The sequence below is a fragment of the Arvicola amphibius genome, chromosome 2 (genome assembly GCF_903992535.2).
Source record: "Arvicola amphibius chromosome 2, mArvAmp1.2, whole genome shotgun sequence".
Lineage (NCBI taxonomy): Eukaryota > Metazoa > Chordata > Mammalia > Rodentia > Cricetidae > Arvicola > Arvicola amphibius.
In genome coordinates this window covers 10,629,733-10,647,161 of record NC_052048.2, presented here as the reverse complement: position 1 = coordinate 10,647,161, position 17,429 = coordinate 10,629,733, and the positions used below count along the sequence as shown (strand labels likewise).

The 17,429-nt window shown below is 40.2% G+C and overlaps 1 protein-coding gene across 24 annotated transcripts in view; it reads left to right on the top strand.

Annotated features, from left to right (window-relative positions):
* Nucleotides 1-17,227, top strand: part of Pik3c2g (phosphatidylinositol-4-phosphate 3-kinase catalytic subunit type 2 gamma) — a 346,977-nt gene extending 329,750 nt beyond the window's left edge. For 23 of the 24 annotated variants that reach the window (XM_038318262.1, XM_038318253.1, XM_038318255.1 and 20 more), the window contains 2 exons: nt 6,657-6,782; nt 15,886-17,227. In XM_038318262.1, the coding sequence (XP_038174190.1) occupies nt 6,657-6,782; nt 15,886-16,038 (279 nt within the window). In that variant the 3' untranslated portion in view covers nt 16,039-17,227. Of the gene's footprint in view, nt 1-4,813; nt 4,914-6,656; nt 6,783-15,885 lie in introns of those variants that run through there. The other variant, XR_005284220.1, reaches the window with a different exon arrangement.
* Nucleotides 17,228-17,429: the final 202 nt, after the last annotated feature.

Below are 17,429 nucleotides of genomic sequence, written 5' to 3'. Positions count from 1 at the left end.
CACTCATCTAGATGAGCCTGTTTTTGCTTTTAATGCTCGGGTAAAGACTGTGACCAAAATCAACCTGGGGTTTATCTCACATTGAAATTTATAGCCCATCACAGTGGGAAGCCAGGGCAGAAACTCAAGGAAGGAATTCAAAGCAGAAGTTGAAACAGAGAACTTTTCAAGGTTAACCTGATCTATAGAGTTCGAGGACAGTCAGGGCTACATGGTAAAACCCTGTTTTGGAACACACATACACACACACACACACACACACACACACACACACAGAGAGAGAGAGAGAGAGAGAGAGAGAGAGGGAGACAGAGACAGAGACACAGAGAGAGAGAGACAGAGAGAGAGAGGGAGGGAGGGAGAGAGAATATGAAGGAACATAACTTGCTAACTCCATGGTATACTCAGTTTGCTTTTTTATGTTACCCAGGACCACCTGCCTAAGGGTAGCACTGTTCACAGTTGCCTGGGTCCACCCACATTAACCATTAATGGTGAGAATGTCCCCAAAGACTTGTGATAAGCAAACCTAGGAAACTGCAATGCACATCTCTCTGAAAAGACAATGACCCTCAAGACCTTGGAGCAAATCCTTAAGGGGAATCTGAGAAGAAGGTATTTTTTAGCACAGACATAATAGCTCAAATCTCATTGTTCCCCTGAAGATCCTACAGTGATACAAAGATACAGGTTTCAGCTAATGCTGAAGCAACTCTATGAGCTACTTTTCTGAAAAGTGGTGGTCTGACTGAGTTACTGGCTTTGAAGTCACTTACAAGTGATGTACAAGTTTATAGCCACAAAGTAGTATGCTACACTGTACAGCGTAGATGTATAGTAGGCAATACCTAGTTGTGGGGAGGTACTTACTGTGAAAAACTTTGTAAAATGCTAGGATCATGTGACAATTCATCTCTTAGAATGCATCCTCAGACACCTCTGTCTTTGGTTCTACTAACTCCCAAGCCATGTTAGAGAGAATGTTGGAATCAAAAGGACATGTCTATTTAGAAATAATGGTAAAAAGAAGCCAAATTTTCAGTAAAAATTTCAAGCTTCCCATTTGAGACTAAAGAATCTACATAAGGAGGTGGGTTAAAGGTATCCATCAGTTTTCTATTGCTTTGATAAAATGCCTCACACAACTGTTGACTTGAGCCCAGAGTTTCAGGGGAGTTCAATTCATGGTCAGCTGGCTCCTCTGTGTCTGGGCTATGAGCAGACAAAGCTTCCGGATCAGGAAAGCATGAAAGGACAAAGTTTATCATCTCAACAAGTAGCAGAGGGAGAGCACATGTAACACTATCAGGCATACCCTGAAGTGACCCGTTTCTTCCAGCTAGGCCCAAGACATGGAAGTTTCCAGAACCTTCCAAATTAGCACTCTCAGCTGGTGACCAAGTTTTACATCCATGAGCCATAGAAGGCATTGTGAAACAATTTGCGAATAAGTAATAGGAAAAAAAGTACAAAGGAATGTGGAGATGGATAGAATGAGAGGGGTCTTCCAGGGAAGAACTTCTGAGCCCCTAAGATGACACACAAGAGAAAGGTTTGTGGCTGTTGCTTGATTTGTGATCAATTTCAAATGCAAGCCTAGAACACATAGAGTTTGGATGCACCACAGAAACTAAACTGATAAGGCTTCATATTACCTTTTGAGCACTTTCTAGAAACATCAGACAAAATTCTAAAAGAAAAGATCCGTGCTATTTTGCTACTACCCACCATGAATAGAGTCAAGCTCCTCATTGCTCAGGAGGGGTTGGACTTTTCTCCAGGTCCCTGTTCAGTCTTTGTGAAGGTCAAAAGACAACCAGAGTCAAAAACAATAAAAGTAAAATCCTAAGGTGAGAGATCGACAAGTCAGAGTCATGTAATGATTTTAAAGTAAAAGTTGATTTGCATAAACATAAGGGCAAAGAGCAAATGGAGAATTGCTCAATGGTAAGACAGCTGGTGATGCCTGTAATAAATTATTTGAGCTCCTGAAGGAAGAGGATGTGATACCAGTGGAAAGGGGGAGAGGAATTGATGCTGAGAAGACAGCTACATGGGAAGGAGAGTTTCTCTGCAGGACCGAAAAATCAATGTCTGCACTTAAAGCTTTTAAATGACAAGGGAAGCCTGCTGCTCACATTTAAAGCACTCCTGGCTTACACTGAAACCTGTGGTCTCCTGTCATTCGGAAAACTCCAGAATCCTTAAGGATCCTCTCAAGGACACTGATTTGGAAATAGAAACCAGAAGCTTGAGTGTGGCACTTGATAGAGGCTACTACGAAAAGGCTTTCTCAGTTTGGTCACTTAAGGTTATTCTCCAGGCAAAGGGAAGGGATCCCCAGACATCTCGTGAAGGAAAGTGGTGTTGTCAAATCAGTTTGAGAGTTTCATCAAATAAGCCAGTGATATACAAAACAAAGGAAGGGAATAGGTAAAAGGAGATTTAAAATGGCTGGACAGATGGCTCTGTCAATAAAGTGCTTACCTAACATGTAAGCATGAAGAGAGGACCTGAGTTTGATCCCTAGTACCCAGCCATGGTAGCCCACACCTGTGTACCCAGTCTCCTGGCCAGCTAATGTAAAGAAAATGATGAGCCACGGGGTCAGTGCTGATTATGTCTCAAAAAATAAAATAGGGGATAATAGAGGGGGAACCCGTGTCCTCCTCTGACCTCCACACAAGTGCAGTCAGGCACGTTGTCCACCCCTTCACCACTCACACATGTACGCACGCACTCATGCATGTGCACAATGCATCAAAAAAGGAAAAATACTTCATTGATGTTTAATCTCTTGGATACATTGGACCTTAAATATAACAAAAATGAATAGCATAGCCCAGGGCAGTTTTCACTTCCAGTTCAGTGAAGTTACCATTATGTCTTCTGGTAGAAACGTGTCTCCCCTGAAAAATGATTTTCTAGACCATGAGAACATAACATTCAGGAACAATAAATAAAAATGTTCAAGTAGGTCATTGGTATCATGGTAAGAGGTCCCAGTCCCTTTTTCACCCCTTGACCATGGAAACCATGAACCTGGTATGGGAGACTCACAGTTCTATATACTGGATGCTACATATTATGTATACCCCTGCTGGGGAGACTTTCCCAACTCGGTAAGGCATTGTCTCTCAACCGGAGCTGTAACAGAGTCTTCAGAATGTTACAGAATGAGGGGCTGGCTGCTTGTTCTTCCTGGACAACTGGGTATCTTAGCCCTGAAATAACCACACAGAAACTGTGTTCAATACAACACTGGTTGGCCCATTAACTCTAGTTTCTTATTGGCTAATTCTTACATCTTAATTTAACCCATTTCTATTAATCTATGTATCGCCACATGACTGTGGCTTACCTGCAAAATTCTAACCAGCGTCTGATGGAGGAGAGTCATCTGTCTATGTATTACTTTCATTGGTTAATAAAGAAACTGCCTTGGCCCCTTAATAGGACAGAAAATTAGGTAGGCGGAGTAGACAGAACAGAATTCTGGGAGAGAGAAGGCAGACACTTCAGGCAGTCGCCATGCTTCTCCTCTCCAAGACAGACGCAAGTTAAGATCTCTCCTGGTAAGCGACCACCTTGTGGTGCTACACAGATTACTAAATATGGGTTAAAGCAAGATGTGAGAATTAGCCAATAAGAGGCTGAAACTAATGGGCCAGGCAGTGTTTTAAAGAATACAGTTTCTGTGTAATTATTTCAGGTGTAAAGCTAGCCGGGTGGCGGGATGCAGCTCCGCCGCTCCATCTGCAAGCATCTCTCTCAGGCAGAAGATCCATGGCATCTCTCACTCTGCCTGTCTTCCCAGCATTCAGTTCTGCCTTCTCTGCCTACCTAAGTTCTATCCTATCAAGTCCAAAGCAGATTCTTTATTCATTAACCAATGAAAGCAACACATGAACAGAAGAACCTCCTATACCATTAAGAGGTCACGCAACCATTCTATAAATGACAAACATCTTAGGCTGTTTAGAAACATTATAAAAAAGAAGTGGATTCCATTGTTTCATTTATTTTGATGTTGAAGTGAGTCCCTTGGTCAGGACTAATCTTGCATGGAAACCATGGTGCTCTATACAAATCTTTATCATTTTATCTATCCCAACAAGAAGGAAACATTGCTCTTCAAAAGTGGTAGTGGTCCAATACAGTATCCCCAGCTACCAGGTAGCTGCTTGGTTCAGGGAATGGTGCCATTTTCAGGATTCAATAGCCTTCTCCCTTCTGGGCAGATTGGTCACACCACCATGGGCATAGCCTAATATTTTGTGAGGCTTTTCCTAGAAAGACACAAAACAAATGTCTACTCACCCTAGATTGGGAACTTAGACACTCCAACTTGGTGCACTAATGAGTTTTCACTTGGGTTACTTGCATGGATGGTTCATGAAATGACATACTAAAAATCTTCACCACAACGTGGGTGTTGTGTCACCAACAACATGGGTGACACCCACAGAATGGGTGTCATGAAAGTTGTGTTGCTGGAGCTCTCGGTGTCATTTATCAGTGGCTCTACAGCTCCAAAAACTGCTTGCCAACTACCTTGGTCAAAAATCTCCTTCCCCCACAGTGGTTTCCTGCTTTTCTAACAGTAGGGGAGGATCCTCATGAATCTTGAAGCTTTCCCAGACATGTGTAGTTTGCTTCCTGGGCCTCAGGAACCTGGCAGCCTCCTTCCTTGGCCGAATGTTGCAGTTCTGAGAAAATTGCTATACAACACTTTGTCAGCTTGGAAATAGAAACTTTGTTGCTGAGACCTTAAAAACCTTCATCACACCCACCTTGCTCACTTTCTTCATAGGCTCATTGGGAAGTAGAAGAGGTGGTCAGTATAAATGGATAGGAGCATCTTTATGCCCTTGACTACCAGCATCCTACTCTGATGACATCATTCTCAGAAGGTAATTTGCACAGATCACAAATACATTCACGGCTATTTTCCCAGTCAAAGAATTCTATCCACACACCTCTTCCCCAAATTTCTCTTTCACCAAGTTTGCAATCATGCTCTTTCCAAGTTCCTGACCATGCAGCCAAGCCATTGGCTCCAGCCTAGGAGCAGGTACAAAAACACATCTGGCTGTTTCTCCTTCCAAGCTGAGTAACCAAGCAGGTGCTCCTGCTGGAAGTTCTGCCCACTGAATGATCTCCTTTTACTGCTGTGCTTCAGAGCCATCCCAGAACTGCCCTTCAGGATGAAAGTTGGAGAGAGCTGTATCTGCAGATCAGGCTTTGGTCATCACTTTCTTTGCTAATCAGTCTTATGAAAGTTTAGGGTAGAGATGGGACTCAGTGGCAAAGCACACATTGCACATACAGGTCTTAGGGGCAGTTCCCAGCAGAAAGAAAAACCTCATCAGGAACTCTGGTGCTGCAGGAGGTAATGTCTGGGTAGGGACAAGGGACAGGATGGCAGGAGCTCAGAACTTTGAATATTTGGACCAATTCATATAACTACCCGGGCCACCGAGAAGGTGTAAATGGCATTGACTTTAAAGTATTAAATAATATTTGTTGAATGTTATAGACTTTAGTAAATAATCACAACAAATAATGTGACTAAACCTTCAATCTCTCATATTTGATTTTTAAACCATTTTTGATTTAAATCATAAGAATATTTCTTGCTGAGTTCTTTACTAAAGGCCCATCTCACCAAGATCACAATGATAAGATCCATTTATTCCAAGTCATTTTGTTTTTGAAAATGGTGGACTCACTCTACAAATGGTAAGTTAATAAACAAAAAATAATAAATGAAAATAATAACCAATAGACTTGAATAAAAGGCAGACATTGCCAAACAATCTGCAGATGTTGGCCATATTTTCCCAAAAGGAACTGATAGTTTTAATATATAGTCTCTGTGCACTGAACACTATTTCAGATGGTATGGGAACTTAAAAATAAACACTGGGGACAGCAGGGGAGGAGCTTGTGGGAGGATCAGAGAGTCACAGTTCAACATTGCTGCCCAGGCAGGCCGTTCAGCAGGTATACTACTACTGTCTAAAAAAAATCTAATATACTTGGCAGTCACTTAGGTCATAAATTAATTGTAGCCACTTAAAATCTTGTGGTTGTATTCTGATTATATGTTGATCAAACTTCATGAGAATGTGATATCATCATAGATTCTTCTGGATCATTAAAGGATCCATCTCACTATTTGGGCTGGTGTGTATTAAATTTGATATTTAAAAGATTCCTCGGTACTGTACATCCTCCCAAGATACTTAATTTTTATTGTCATTTGTGACTAACATTCATCTCTCTGTAAAAATACAAATTTAGATTTCAATCTAAAATATAAGCTGTAATTGATGGGCTTTTGAATTCTATTCTCTCTATTTTAGATATCTATTCTATTTTAGATAGAAAATATCTTTGACGTTGTGGTTGAAATTATTTTTTAGCTGCTAAGTATTTTGGTTCCTTCCTTCTTTCCTTCCTTCCTTCCTTCCTTCCTTCCTTCCTTCCTTCCTTCCTTCCTTCCTTCCCCTTTTTTTCTTCTTTTCCCTGCTAATGAACCAGAGTAGCATTAATGACTCCAGATCCCACCTATGGTCTGGCCACTTAGTATCCAGGTATTTGTTTTCCTTGATAGTGACACCACTAATATTTATAGCGACTCTTCTTTGCAGCATCTCCCAGATGGCTCTGCACCCAGTGCCCATGTTGAGATGTATCTTTTACCACATCCCAGCGAAGTTCGCAAGAGGAAAACAAAGTCTGTTCCAAAATGCACTGACCCCACTTACAATGAAATTGTAAGTATGCCTTATCGCTTGTCTAGGTAGTTTTTATTTTCTTACCAGGTTTTGGTTTGGGTTGGTTTGATTTGAGTTGGTTTGGGTTGGTTTGGTTTGAGTTGGTTTAGGTTGGTTTGGTTTGAGTTGGTTTGGGTTGGGTTGGGTTTGTTTGTTTTTCAGCTTCACACACAAGTATAAGAACTTTTAGTAGTTAGAAGTATTGTTCCATAAAGGAATGATGTTGCCCAAAATAGTCCTAGCATGCCAAACAATGTACTAGATGCTATGAGAACTGGAAAATACAGATTCAGCTATCAAAGTTGGGACAGGCTAACCTCCAGCAGGCATGGAAGGGCTGTTTTGCATACTAACACTTTCCCTGTATTTTCCATTGTATTTTCTCTACCAAGTTCATTTTATTCTTTTAAGACTTATTCTGGGGCATTTGATTTTTTTTTCCCTAATCATTCTATCACAAGCCCTTGTGTGAAGAACACCGAGTATCCTAAAATCTCTTTTGACAAAATGAAAAAGAAAATATAAACATACAAAACACAAATCAAAGCTACAGCATGCTGCAGGTAGCACATCCAGCCTTCGGGTTTCTTTTGAAGATGACTTTCCTGCGTTTGTTCTCTTGGACCTCCTCCTTTCTGACTTGGTTGCTTGCCTGCTTGTTCTACCACACAGTCTGCTCAGAAATCTCTGGAAACAAAAGCATGTTCCCTTGATATTTCGGCTGTTTTTGTTTTGGGATGGGTCTTACCATGCAGTCAAAGCTTCACACTAGCAGGTATCCTCCTGCCTCAGCCTCTCTGAGTGCTAGAATGACAGTGTTGAATCTTACCTCAGCCTTTCTGAGAAACCTTTCTTTCCCTTACTACCAGCCCCAAATTCTCATGCCGTTGACTCATGCAAGCTGTTCTCAATGCACTGCTTTCTTTTTGCCCTTTAATGCTTTGCTGTGTAGATTCTCACCTTTAATGGTAGGGTTTCACTCAAGTGGTATCAGCAGACTCCTGATGACTAAATACAATGAGCCCCCAGGCTCTTCCCCTGCTGTAGGTGCAAACTGTCAGCAAGGTACCCTGATTCTTGAAGCTACTCTTGTGCCTCCAAGTTCCACCTTTTCTTAATGCTCTTTCATTTTGTTCTCTGACCATGGTCTTGTTTTCACTTGTTGCAAATTCTTCCTCTTAAAATGTTTGCTAAGGTTCCGTAGTCCACCCTGGTCTGCCTCCCCTTCAAAAACATCCTTCAGTAACCCAAGGTTCTGCATACAGAAATCGAATCAACCTTTGATGGAACAAAAATGTCTGAAAACTGTGTGGGTAGCGACTCCAAATTCCATTTTTGTCAGAATTTCCTAAGAATCACCGTGGCACACGTGTGTTTCTCGATGAGTTACAAAGGAGATGCAGATGATGACAGTGCCCAGGGTGAGGCACACCGGCTACTCCTAAACTCTGAATGATTTCTTCCCTTGGACTCCTTGTCAGTCCTTATGGATGCTGAAGGATGGTGACAGAGACTCATGAAGTCTGGATACACTCCCAAGTTCTCCGTCACTGTCACAGTGTAAGCTGTATCTGTACTGATTCCCCAAACCCCAGCTTTCTCACAGGACCCAGACTGACCTGGAAGTTGTTTTTTCAGTCATGGATAACTGTGTAGCTCTCATCCTCATGCCTCTACCTCAAGTGCTGGGGTTACCGGTGTGCACACCACACCTGATATCTTTCAAGGTTGGACCTGCCTCTTGTCCTTATTGATGGAGCATGTCATGGAAAGTTCTCCTGGGCACTTGGAAGACAGGCTTGTTTCTCTGCCATCTCAAAAGATGGCTTCTCTTAGGAAGGGTAGGAGATTAGCTTTTATTCTTTGACAGTCTCGACCATGTATATATTTTATAACTCAGTGTGTCCAGTTAGTGCAGTCTGCATTCACACAGGTATGGGGCTATCCACTAGTGTGACCATACCATCCCCAGAGGGAAATGACTCCTCCATCCCAGCAGGCCCTCTGATTGGGGTGGGATCACCTGAGCCTGTTCCTCATTAGTGTTAGAATATTGAGAGGGTTAATTATATGTAAATTCAAAAGACGCCTTCTCATGACACTGCCTTCTTCCTCACACATGTTCACCTAAGCACAAAGCTGTGCCGCTGTGGCTAGAACATTGCCAGACTCTTTAATCCAGTCTTCATTCTCTCTCTGAGGTCCCTGTCTCTCTAGCAATTGCAAAGTTGTTCTCCTACTCCTCCGGGGTGTTGAATTTCGTTTGTTTTGAGACAGAATCTCACTATGCAACCTCAGCTGACCTAGAACTGGCTACATAGACCAGGCTGGCTTTGAACTCACAGAGTTCTACCTGCCACTACTTCCCAAGTGCTGGGGTTAAATGCTTGTACCATCAGGAACAGTTCTGTGAAATAGTTTTATTAAATCTTCTACATTTCTTCCTAGGGTGTTGCGCAGACATAGTTATCACTCTTTCATTTAAATTATTTGAAGTTTCCTTATTGCCAACTGACGGCCAAAATTTTAAATGTGGCATTCACATCCCTTAAATTTTAACTCAGTAATTTTCCTCTGTCTTCCTGGGGAATAATAGCATCAAGTGTTCCTTTCTTTTTATATTAGTGTGCAGTCTGAAGAAATAATACAGACCTCATGATCTTTTCTTCAGTGTTATAGCTAGCATAGCTGTCATTTGTGTTGACAGCAGGAAGCTGTCTTTGGTATGATCCAAATAGCTCATCATGACTTTAGCATCCCTGGAAGTCCCCTTCTGTGGGTATAGATGTTTAGCTCTGAGCATTGGTTGAGTCACCCAGGTGATCCCACAGTCCAGGCACAGAACAGAGACATCCAAGGCTTACAAAGACCACCCTACTGTAGCCACAACTGTCTGTCTCTGACTAGTACTGGATCTCTATCCTTCAGAATTTATCGTTTTAAATGTTACATCAATGGGTTTGTATCATTTATAATATTTGGAATTGGCTTTTTATCAGTTACTTTTTCTCCTGGCTGTAACAAAATACGTAGGTAGGAAAAGCAACTCTAGAGAAAGTTTGTGTGGGCTCACAAATGGAGGATGCAATCCATCATGGCGGGGAAGGCATGACAGCAGGAACTCTGGGCAGATGGTCATGGTGTTACCCACGTTCAGGATACATCTTTTTGCCTCAGGAAACGTAGCCTAGAAATTCCTTCCCTGGCATGTTCGGAGACTTGTTTCCATGGTGATTCTGAATCCCATCAAGCTAATAACCCAGAGTAACTGCCAAGCCTTTTCAGTCACTGTAACCCATACTGAGTCCCCTAAGAGTTGCACATGGTCCTGATGACCCCATCCAGTCAGTCAATCCACTCTGCCGTTCTCTGCTGCTGTGACCTGTGAGTACTGAGCCCTCCAGCTCTCATACTTTGTAACCTTTAGACCTAGAATTTTCTGAGAATAGGGAAATGTCTCCTCTCCCCTCATATCTTTAATACTTAGTGACTTCAAAAAGCTGTGTCTTTAAATATTTCAAGTAGTTTTATAAGTGATACTATATATGTACGTGTAAACAGTAAGTAAAGCATTAGTATGTATACATGCATTATATATGTGTGGATAAAATGCATATAAAGCATTAGTATGCATGCATTATATATGTGTGTAAACTGTATATATAATATTAGTATGCATACATGCATTATATATTTGTAAACTGTATATAAAATATTAGTATGCATACATACATTATATGTGTGTAAACTGTATATAAAGCATTAATATGTACACATGCATTATATATGTGTGTAAAATTTATATAAAGCATTAGTAAGCATACATGGATTATATAAGTGTAAACTGCATATAAAACATTAGTATGTATCCACACATTATTTATGTGTGTAAAATTTATATAAACCATTAGTATGTATACATGCATGCCTACAAGCGAGTCTCTAAATCAGTAGAGATACTTTGATGTCTTATTTATAATGTCCACTCTGCTTACAACTAAAGATATATGTCCAACAATATGGAACCTATTTCTTTGCTTGAATACATGACACTCATCCTTACTATCAAGAAGCTTTCCATACACCCTGCATCAAAAGAAGAAGGGGACTGGAGGTATTCTTCAATAGTTAAGAGCACTAGCTGTTCTTTCAGAAGATCCATGTTTGTGTCTCAGCACCAACATGGTGACTCACCCTGTCTGTTACTCTAGCTCCAAGTGATATGACACCCTCTTTTGTCCTCCATGGGCACTGCACACATATGATGCACATATACATTTGGCCACACACTAATACACACAAAATATTTTATCTAAAGATAAATGGATTCAGTGGATGGTGCTTAGGGAACAATATCTGAGATGCTCTTCTGGCTGCCACAGAAACAAAACACATACACACACACACACATACACGCAAATATATAGCTGTTACAATAGAAAAAAAGAAAGGAAGGAAGGAAGGAAGAAAGGAAGGAAGGAAGGAAGGAAGGAAGGAAGGAAGGAAGGAAAGGAGCAAGGAAAGGAGCAAGGAAAGGAAAAGGAGGAAGAAAGGAGGAAGGGAGGGAGGAAGGGAAGAATAGAGGCAGAAAAGGAGGAAGGAAGGATGGACAGTAGGTCTCAATCTCTACACTGCAATTCAGTGTTCACAATCTAAGGAAACGCATGACAAAAAGTCACTAGACAGTCAGTATTATTCTAATAAGTTGGAAGTTAAATCATCAAGAGCTTAATGGATTATAAAATCAGCAGTAAGTACATATGTGTGAAGCATATTTTGTAATTCTTGGTGTGAACATAAATTTTCTGATGGTTTTGAAATAGTCCTAGCTCTTCCTAAATCCGTGACCTGGTGATACGCTGCAATTCCTTTAGGCAGCCAAAGCTGGCCTAAAGTACAAACACACAGTATTTGCATTTTATATACATTTTAAAAGACTAACAAATAACAGAGTCCACACTTACACAGCCCAGTGTGCATGGAATCCAAACCAGCAGAAACCTGAAGGAACGTGGGCATCAGAGAGCAGATCAAGGCTGGTCTGGGGACAGTGAGAGGCCAGTAGAATTTAGAAATAGGTCATAAGATTCCAAGTTTTCTCAGGCCATGCTCTTTGTCTGTATCAATCCAGCAACACTTATAAAAGCTGCACAAAACGTACATTCAACTTTACATCAGACTTATTTTCTCCTGCCCTCGACTGTGATAGACGATCCAGTTTCTGTGATAAGCCTCTGCTTTATTTCTGTGCATCTTCAAGGGCACCCTAATAGATGTCCTTAGAAGAGGCCCGGTGCTCATTAAAGAGCTCAGAGGCTTATCACATGGCACCCACGGGTTTTAAATAGCTCTGCTCTTCCACCTCATCTAAAGCATGCTCACTGCATCAGTCACTCACTTCAGCTGGGATTCCTCTAACCCCCAAGGCCTCGCAGCATACTGTGAGTGAGAAAAAAAAGACCTTGGTCTCATCTTTCGTCTTTGTGTAGACCTCTCAGAGACACAGAAAGGGGATAAGATGCTGCATATCAATGTCTCAACAAAATTTTCACTAAAATAATTCTTCCTTTTTTCTTTTACTCATAACCCCCCAGAGGGAGTCCTAGTTCAAGGAGTCTGTCCAGTGGCAGAGGGACAGCCCTTCAATTACCAAAGCTTTGGTTCAGGGACCAGCTTGTCTGTTTGATACTTCCCAGCATGCCTCTCAGCAGGTTTTTCCAGCAGTCTCTGTGAAGTCCTCTGTTGTATGGAAATCTCATGGTGCATTTGGGTCAGAAGCAGGCTGCTTAGGGTACCATCCTGACAGCTTTGAGAAACAGAGTGTGTGTGATTCTAGCTCTTATACCATTGATCTTTGTGCTCAGCTGCCTCTAACATCTGATTAAAAACTCATTGTTAAAGGATTCATAATGAAGGTAGAATTTCTACCCTGTAACAGAATAACATGGTTATAGTCAATGTGTTCCTACACTGTCCTGTTTGGGGAGTATTATCAGAAACATTCTAAAGGAAATGCTAGAAAGTACAGAACACACATGTTACATGCTTTTCCTAACTACAGCTCTCTTGCAAAGTACCTAAAAGGGGGTGAGGGTAAAATCATAGTGCTCTAGGTCCAGTCAGCAAGCCAGAACCATTCATTCATCATTGTCATTCTCTCTGTCTCCCCCCTCTCTCTTTTTCTCTTAGTGTGTGTGTGTCTGTCTGTGTGTTTCTCTGTCTTTGTCTCTGTCTGTCTGTCTGTCTGTTTGTGTGTATACACATGTGTACTTATGTGCATGCACATCTGTATGTATGTATGTATCTTCCAAGTCATGTGCTGGGTGAGATTGCTTGTTCGTTTCCCAGTCACCCAGACTCCGGAAATAATCACACAGAAATCGGTGTTAATTGCAATATTGTTTGGCCAATAGCTTAAGTGTATTTCTAGCTAGCTCTTACATCTTAAATCAACCCATCTCTATTAATCTGTATATCACCACAAGGTCATGACCTATGAAACAGCTTTTATTCATTAACCAAAAAAGAGCAATACATATATAGAAAGACCTCACACACCAGACACCACTGTATCCCATTACACCTAGTTTTTCTTCACATGGATTCTGAGGATCGAACTCAGGTCTTTGTCTCGGCTGCTGAGCTATCTCCCCAGCCCAAACTCTTCTGATGTTCACAAGATGAGAAAAGTTGTTTGTCACATTCTTCAAGTTTCAGAGGATTGGTCCAGCATTAAGACAGGGTTCCCCTAAATTACTGTCACCTGCAACACCATAGTCACCTTCACAAGAAGACAAAGGCCACCAAAGAACAATGTTTCAGGATACATCTTTTCACTAAATGGCAGGTGCCTACATATGTAAATTATACTGAGGCCCAGACAACATACAACTTATTCAGTCTCAGATGTAACTGATCCAAAACCCCATGTCCACTCCACCATAGGACACTGTGTCCACTCACACTTGTTTGCTCTCAGGGGTGCTAAGCTGACTCTCCTCCCTGATAGTCTTCCCAGTAACACAGACACTGATCTCCTTTTTATTGGTATAGAAAATAGCAAATTTCAAAATCACTTCCTGAGACTTCCTACTTTCTGGGTGCATGAGGGAATCACTTCTGTCTGGAAGAATATTCTTTAGCCAAATGATGCCAAAAAATCCCTCTATTAGTGTATTTGATAGATATTTTAAGTTTATTTATGAGTGTTGAATATTTGGCATAAAGCTTGCATTATTCATTTATTAATTATTTTCCACAGTGCTTACAGGCTAGTGTTATTATTAACACATGCAAAGGTTCACAGTTGATGAGAGATTCATGTGAACATAACTTATTGCTATATTTTGTTGAAAAATTCCCTTTTTAGAATTGATTTGTACAATTCACAGAGTCCTTGAGCCATACCTTTCCATGGACCCCGCTGCCTGGAATTGCGGCACTTTCCTTGTTCTGAAGGACCTGTGTCTGTTCTCTCTGTGGACAGACGAGGAATTCACTATTGAAATGTTATAAAAAGAATGGGGAGACGAAGTCGGAAACTTGAAGGGGGCCATTATGGAAGGAATAAGGGGTCATTTACCCTGAAGTTCTAGATGAATTTCTGGGCAGTACTAAGCATTCAGCTACAGTGGAAGAAAATAAGTTACAGGGAGTGAATTTGGGGGATGTTTGAAGCATTCTCTAGAATCCTTCATTATCCCTGAAACCCACATCTAGCTTGGCATACTTCAAAGAGAAATACTAGAAAAGTGAAGATAATTTTTCATGTGGAACAGAAGTGTAGGATGTAGTAGCTGGATGACGAGACTAGGTAACATCTTATTCCATGTCCCATGATGGAGCTAGTTTTTACTTAATAAGTTAATTTTTGTCTAGAAGAGAAAACAGGTTGATCTTGAACCAAATGTCATTGATAACTTCTATTTATTCAATACCAGGAAAGAAATCATGAGCAACACATGTCATCAGTGGATTACCTTTGTGGCCTCAACGTCAGTCTTTAATGATGACAAAGGGATGCCAACACTATGCAATTCCTCAGAAACCCTATCTACAGGCACAGGGGAGGCCAGCCAGCTCTCTGGGGACCTTCCTCTCAAGCTGCCTCCTGTTTTGTATATACAGAGAGACCTTCTTTCTCTCTTATAATGTGGCTGTAAACAGCAAATCTGTAGCACTGTGTCAAACTCTTTCTTCTAAATGTGTTGTCACACGTTTCCCTGACAACCATGTCAGCATTCCACTCAAGGCCTCCCTTCCTTTCACATCTCATAATTAACATCTTCATCCATACCCCACTTTCAATGACTCTTGGCCTCAACAGCTCTGTCATTGACTGTAGTGCCCTGAATATTAGATAACAAAGATGAAGAGACCCCACTGGAGAAAAAAATAGATCACATGAACGTACACATATATGTGTATACATATATATAATCATATCTTTAAAAAGAAAAACAAGTAATGATATATATATATATATATATATATATCAGAAGAACATCAAAAATGTTAACTGTGATTATCTTTTTAAGGTGGAAAGACATTTTTTCCTTTCTTTTTTTGTCTGTATCATATGTATGATTGGATAAACATGGTTTTCATAATCAAAAGTCATGCAGTTTTAAGTAAAGGAAGTAATCATGAAATGATTAAATCATACATGCAAGGAAATATTACCTTCTCTGTTTAAGCAGCACAAGGAAAACATAGGAAGTGGCATGTCTTTCCTCACACACAGTGTGGTACCCAAGGCTCTGTTGCCATAGGAGCTCCTGAGACAGTCAGTAGGTTCAAGGGTGGGTAGAGGCAAAGAATATTTGACTGAATTCCTAGTGAGTAATTGACAGAATCAATGAACTTGGAGGGGGAAATTTTAATGGAATCAGTAACTGCTAAGATTCTTGGAGAAGTCGTCATTTAGCATCATTATGAGCCTAGCCTCTTCAGGGTTAACATTGAAATTAAAATATTTTGACATAAACCTATCACCTTCAAGGTATAAGATGTTTGCATCATTTTAAAAATTAAAATCAGTATTGAAAAGAAAGATGCATTCAATCATGTCTGATTTATACATTCCTTCTCTTTCCATTTGCAGGTAGTGTATGATGAAGTCTTGGAGCTCCAAGGCCATGTCTTAATGCTTATTGTGAAGAGCAAGACTGTATTTGTGGGAGCAATCAACATCCAACTCTGCAGTGTTCCCCTCAATGAAGAAAAGTGGTACCCATTAGGGAACAGTATCATCTGACCAATGCCATGAGCATATGCATTATTGATCATGCACTTGCATGTTTTTAACTTCAAATTTCCTCTACATAAGCAAGACATCTTTCATGTGGAAGATAGCAGGGTATAAAGGACACGGGAGAATCAGAATCAGATCAAAATCAGTCTTATGTTGTTATTTATTTTCTATTCTTTCCTTGTTTCCTCATCATATTTTCTCATTGGAATATTCACCATGTAAAATTCCATGTGTACAATAATGAAATGATTATTGGTTTTAATATATATTTTGAATCAAATATAGGTCTACATCTTTTCTTAATTGCTGTTATAATCAAAATTATACTTTCAAGATGTTTTCTAAAGAATGACAGCTAGAAAAAGCTCGTGAATGAATTTGAAAGCTAAGAACATCTGCAATTGATTTAAAACTTAAATATGTGTACAACCCATATGTCTAGGCATGATCATATTTATTGAGAGAACTGGTAAGATCCAGCCATGTGCAATAATTTTTCTATCATCAAGAAACTAAGGTTTTCTATTAGATTTTTTTCTTTTAATAATTCCTTGCACAGATATAGTGCCTTTCATTACTCTGGTCTCTCACCCTATCTTAGTTCCTTCCCACTCCTATCAAAAAACACTCTTCCCTACAAATTTCTTTTCCATATTTGTGTAGAGTTTTTTTCTTCCTGAGATGGGTATCTTACTGTATATTTCTGACTGGCCTAGAACTAGTTATATAGACTACGCTTGCCCCAAACTCACAGTGGTCCTCCTGCTTCTGTCTCCCTACTGCTGGGGTTCCAGGTCACTGAATCTGGCCTGGAATTAGTGAGTTCAGCTCTTAGAAGAATTTCCTTTTGACACCAATTAGTTCATTGTCATTGTTTCTCCCAGCCATGGTCATGTTTGTACCTTTAACCTTATTGATCCCAAAACCCAAAAAGTCAAACTTTTGAGTTTATGGTTTCAAACTCCTTTTCATTTGTTGAATGTTGTCATTGCACTTGAACCTTCCCCTTGTGCTCACCATGACCTGAATAGACAATCTTACAAAGTGTTGCCTGAATAGCAGACAAACCTATGATTGTATGCCTTCAAAATAATCAAACTGAAAGTTTAAAAATGAAAACATCTGCCATGAAAATTGTCATTGGTTTTGTTTCTTTATTCTTTATTTGCTTCATTAAAACAAAGAATTCAAATGGTTTTGTTCAGTCATTTATATAATCATATAAACACATGAAAGCTTCTATATTTAGTCCTTGAAAACTACATTAGTGACTTATATGAGCCAACAGGGTCTCACTAAAATGTGTGATGGCAACATACTAGAAAGCCATTAACATTATGAGCAACTACTCTGTTCATTCTTACACTGTCCCCTATCCTGTCTTATAGACAATG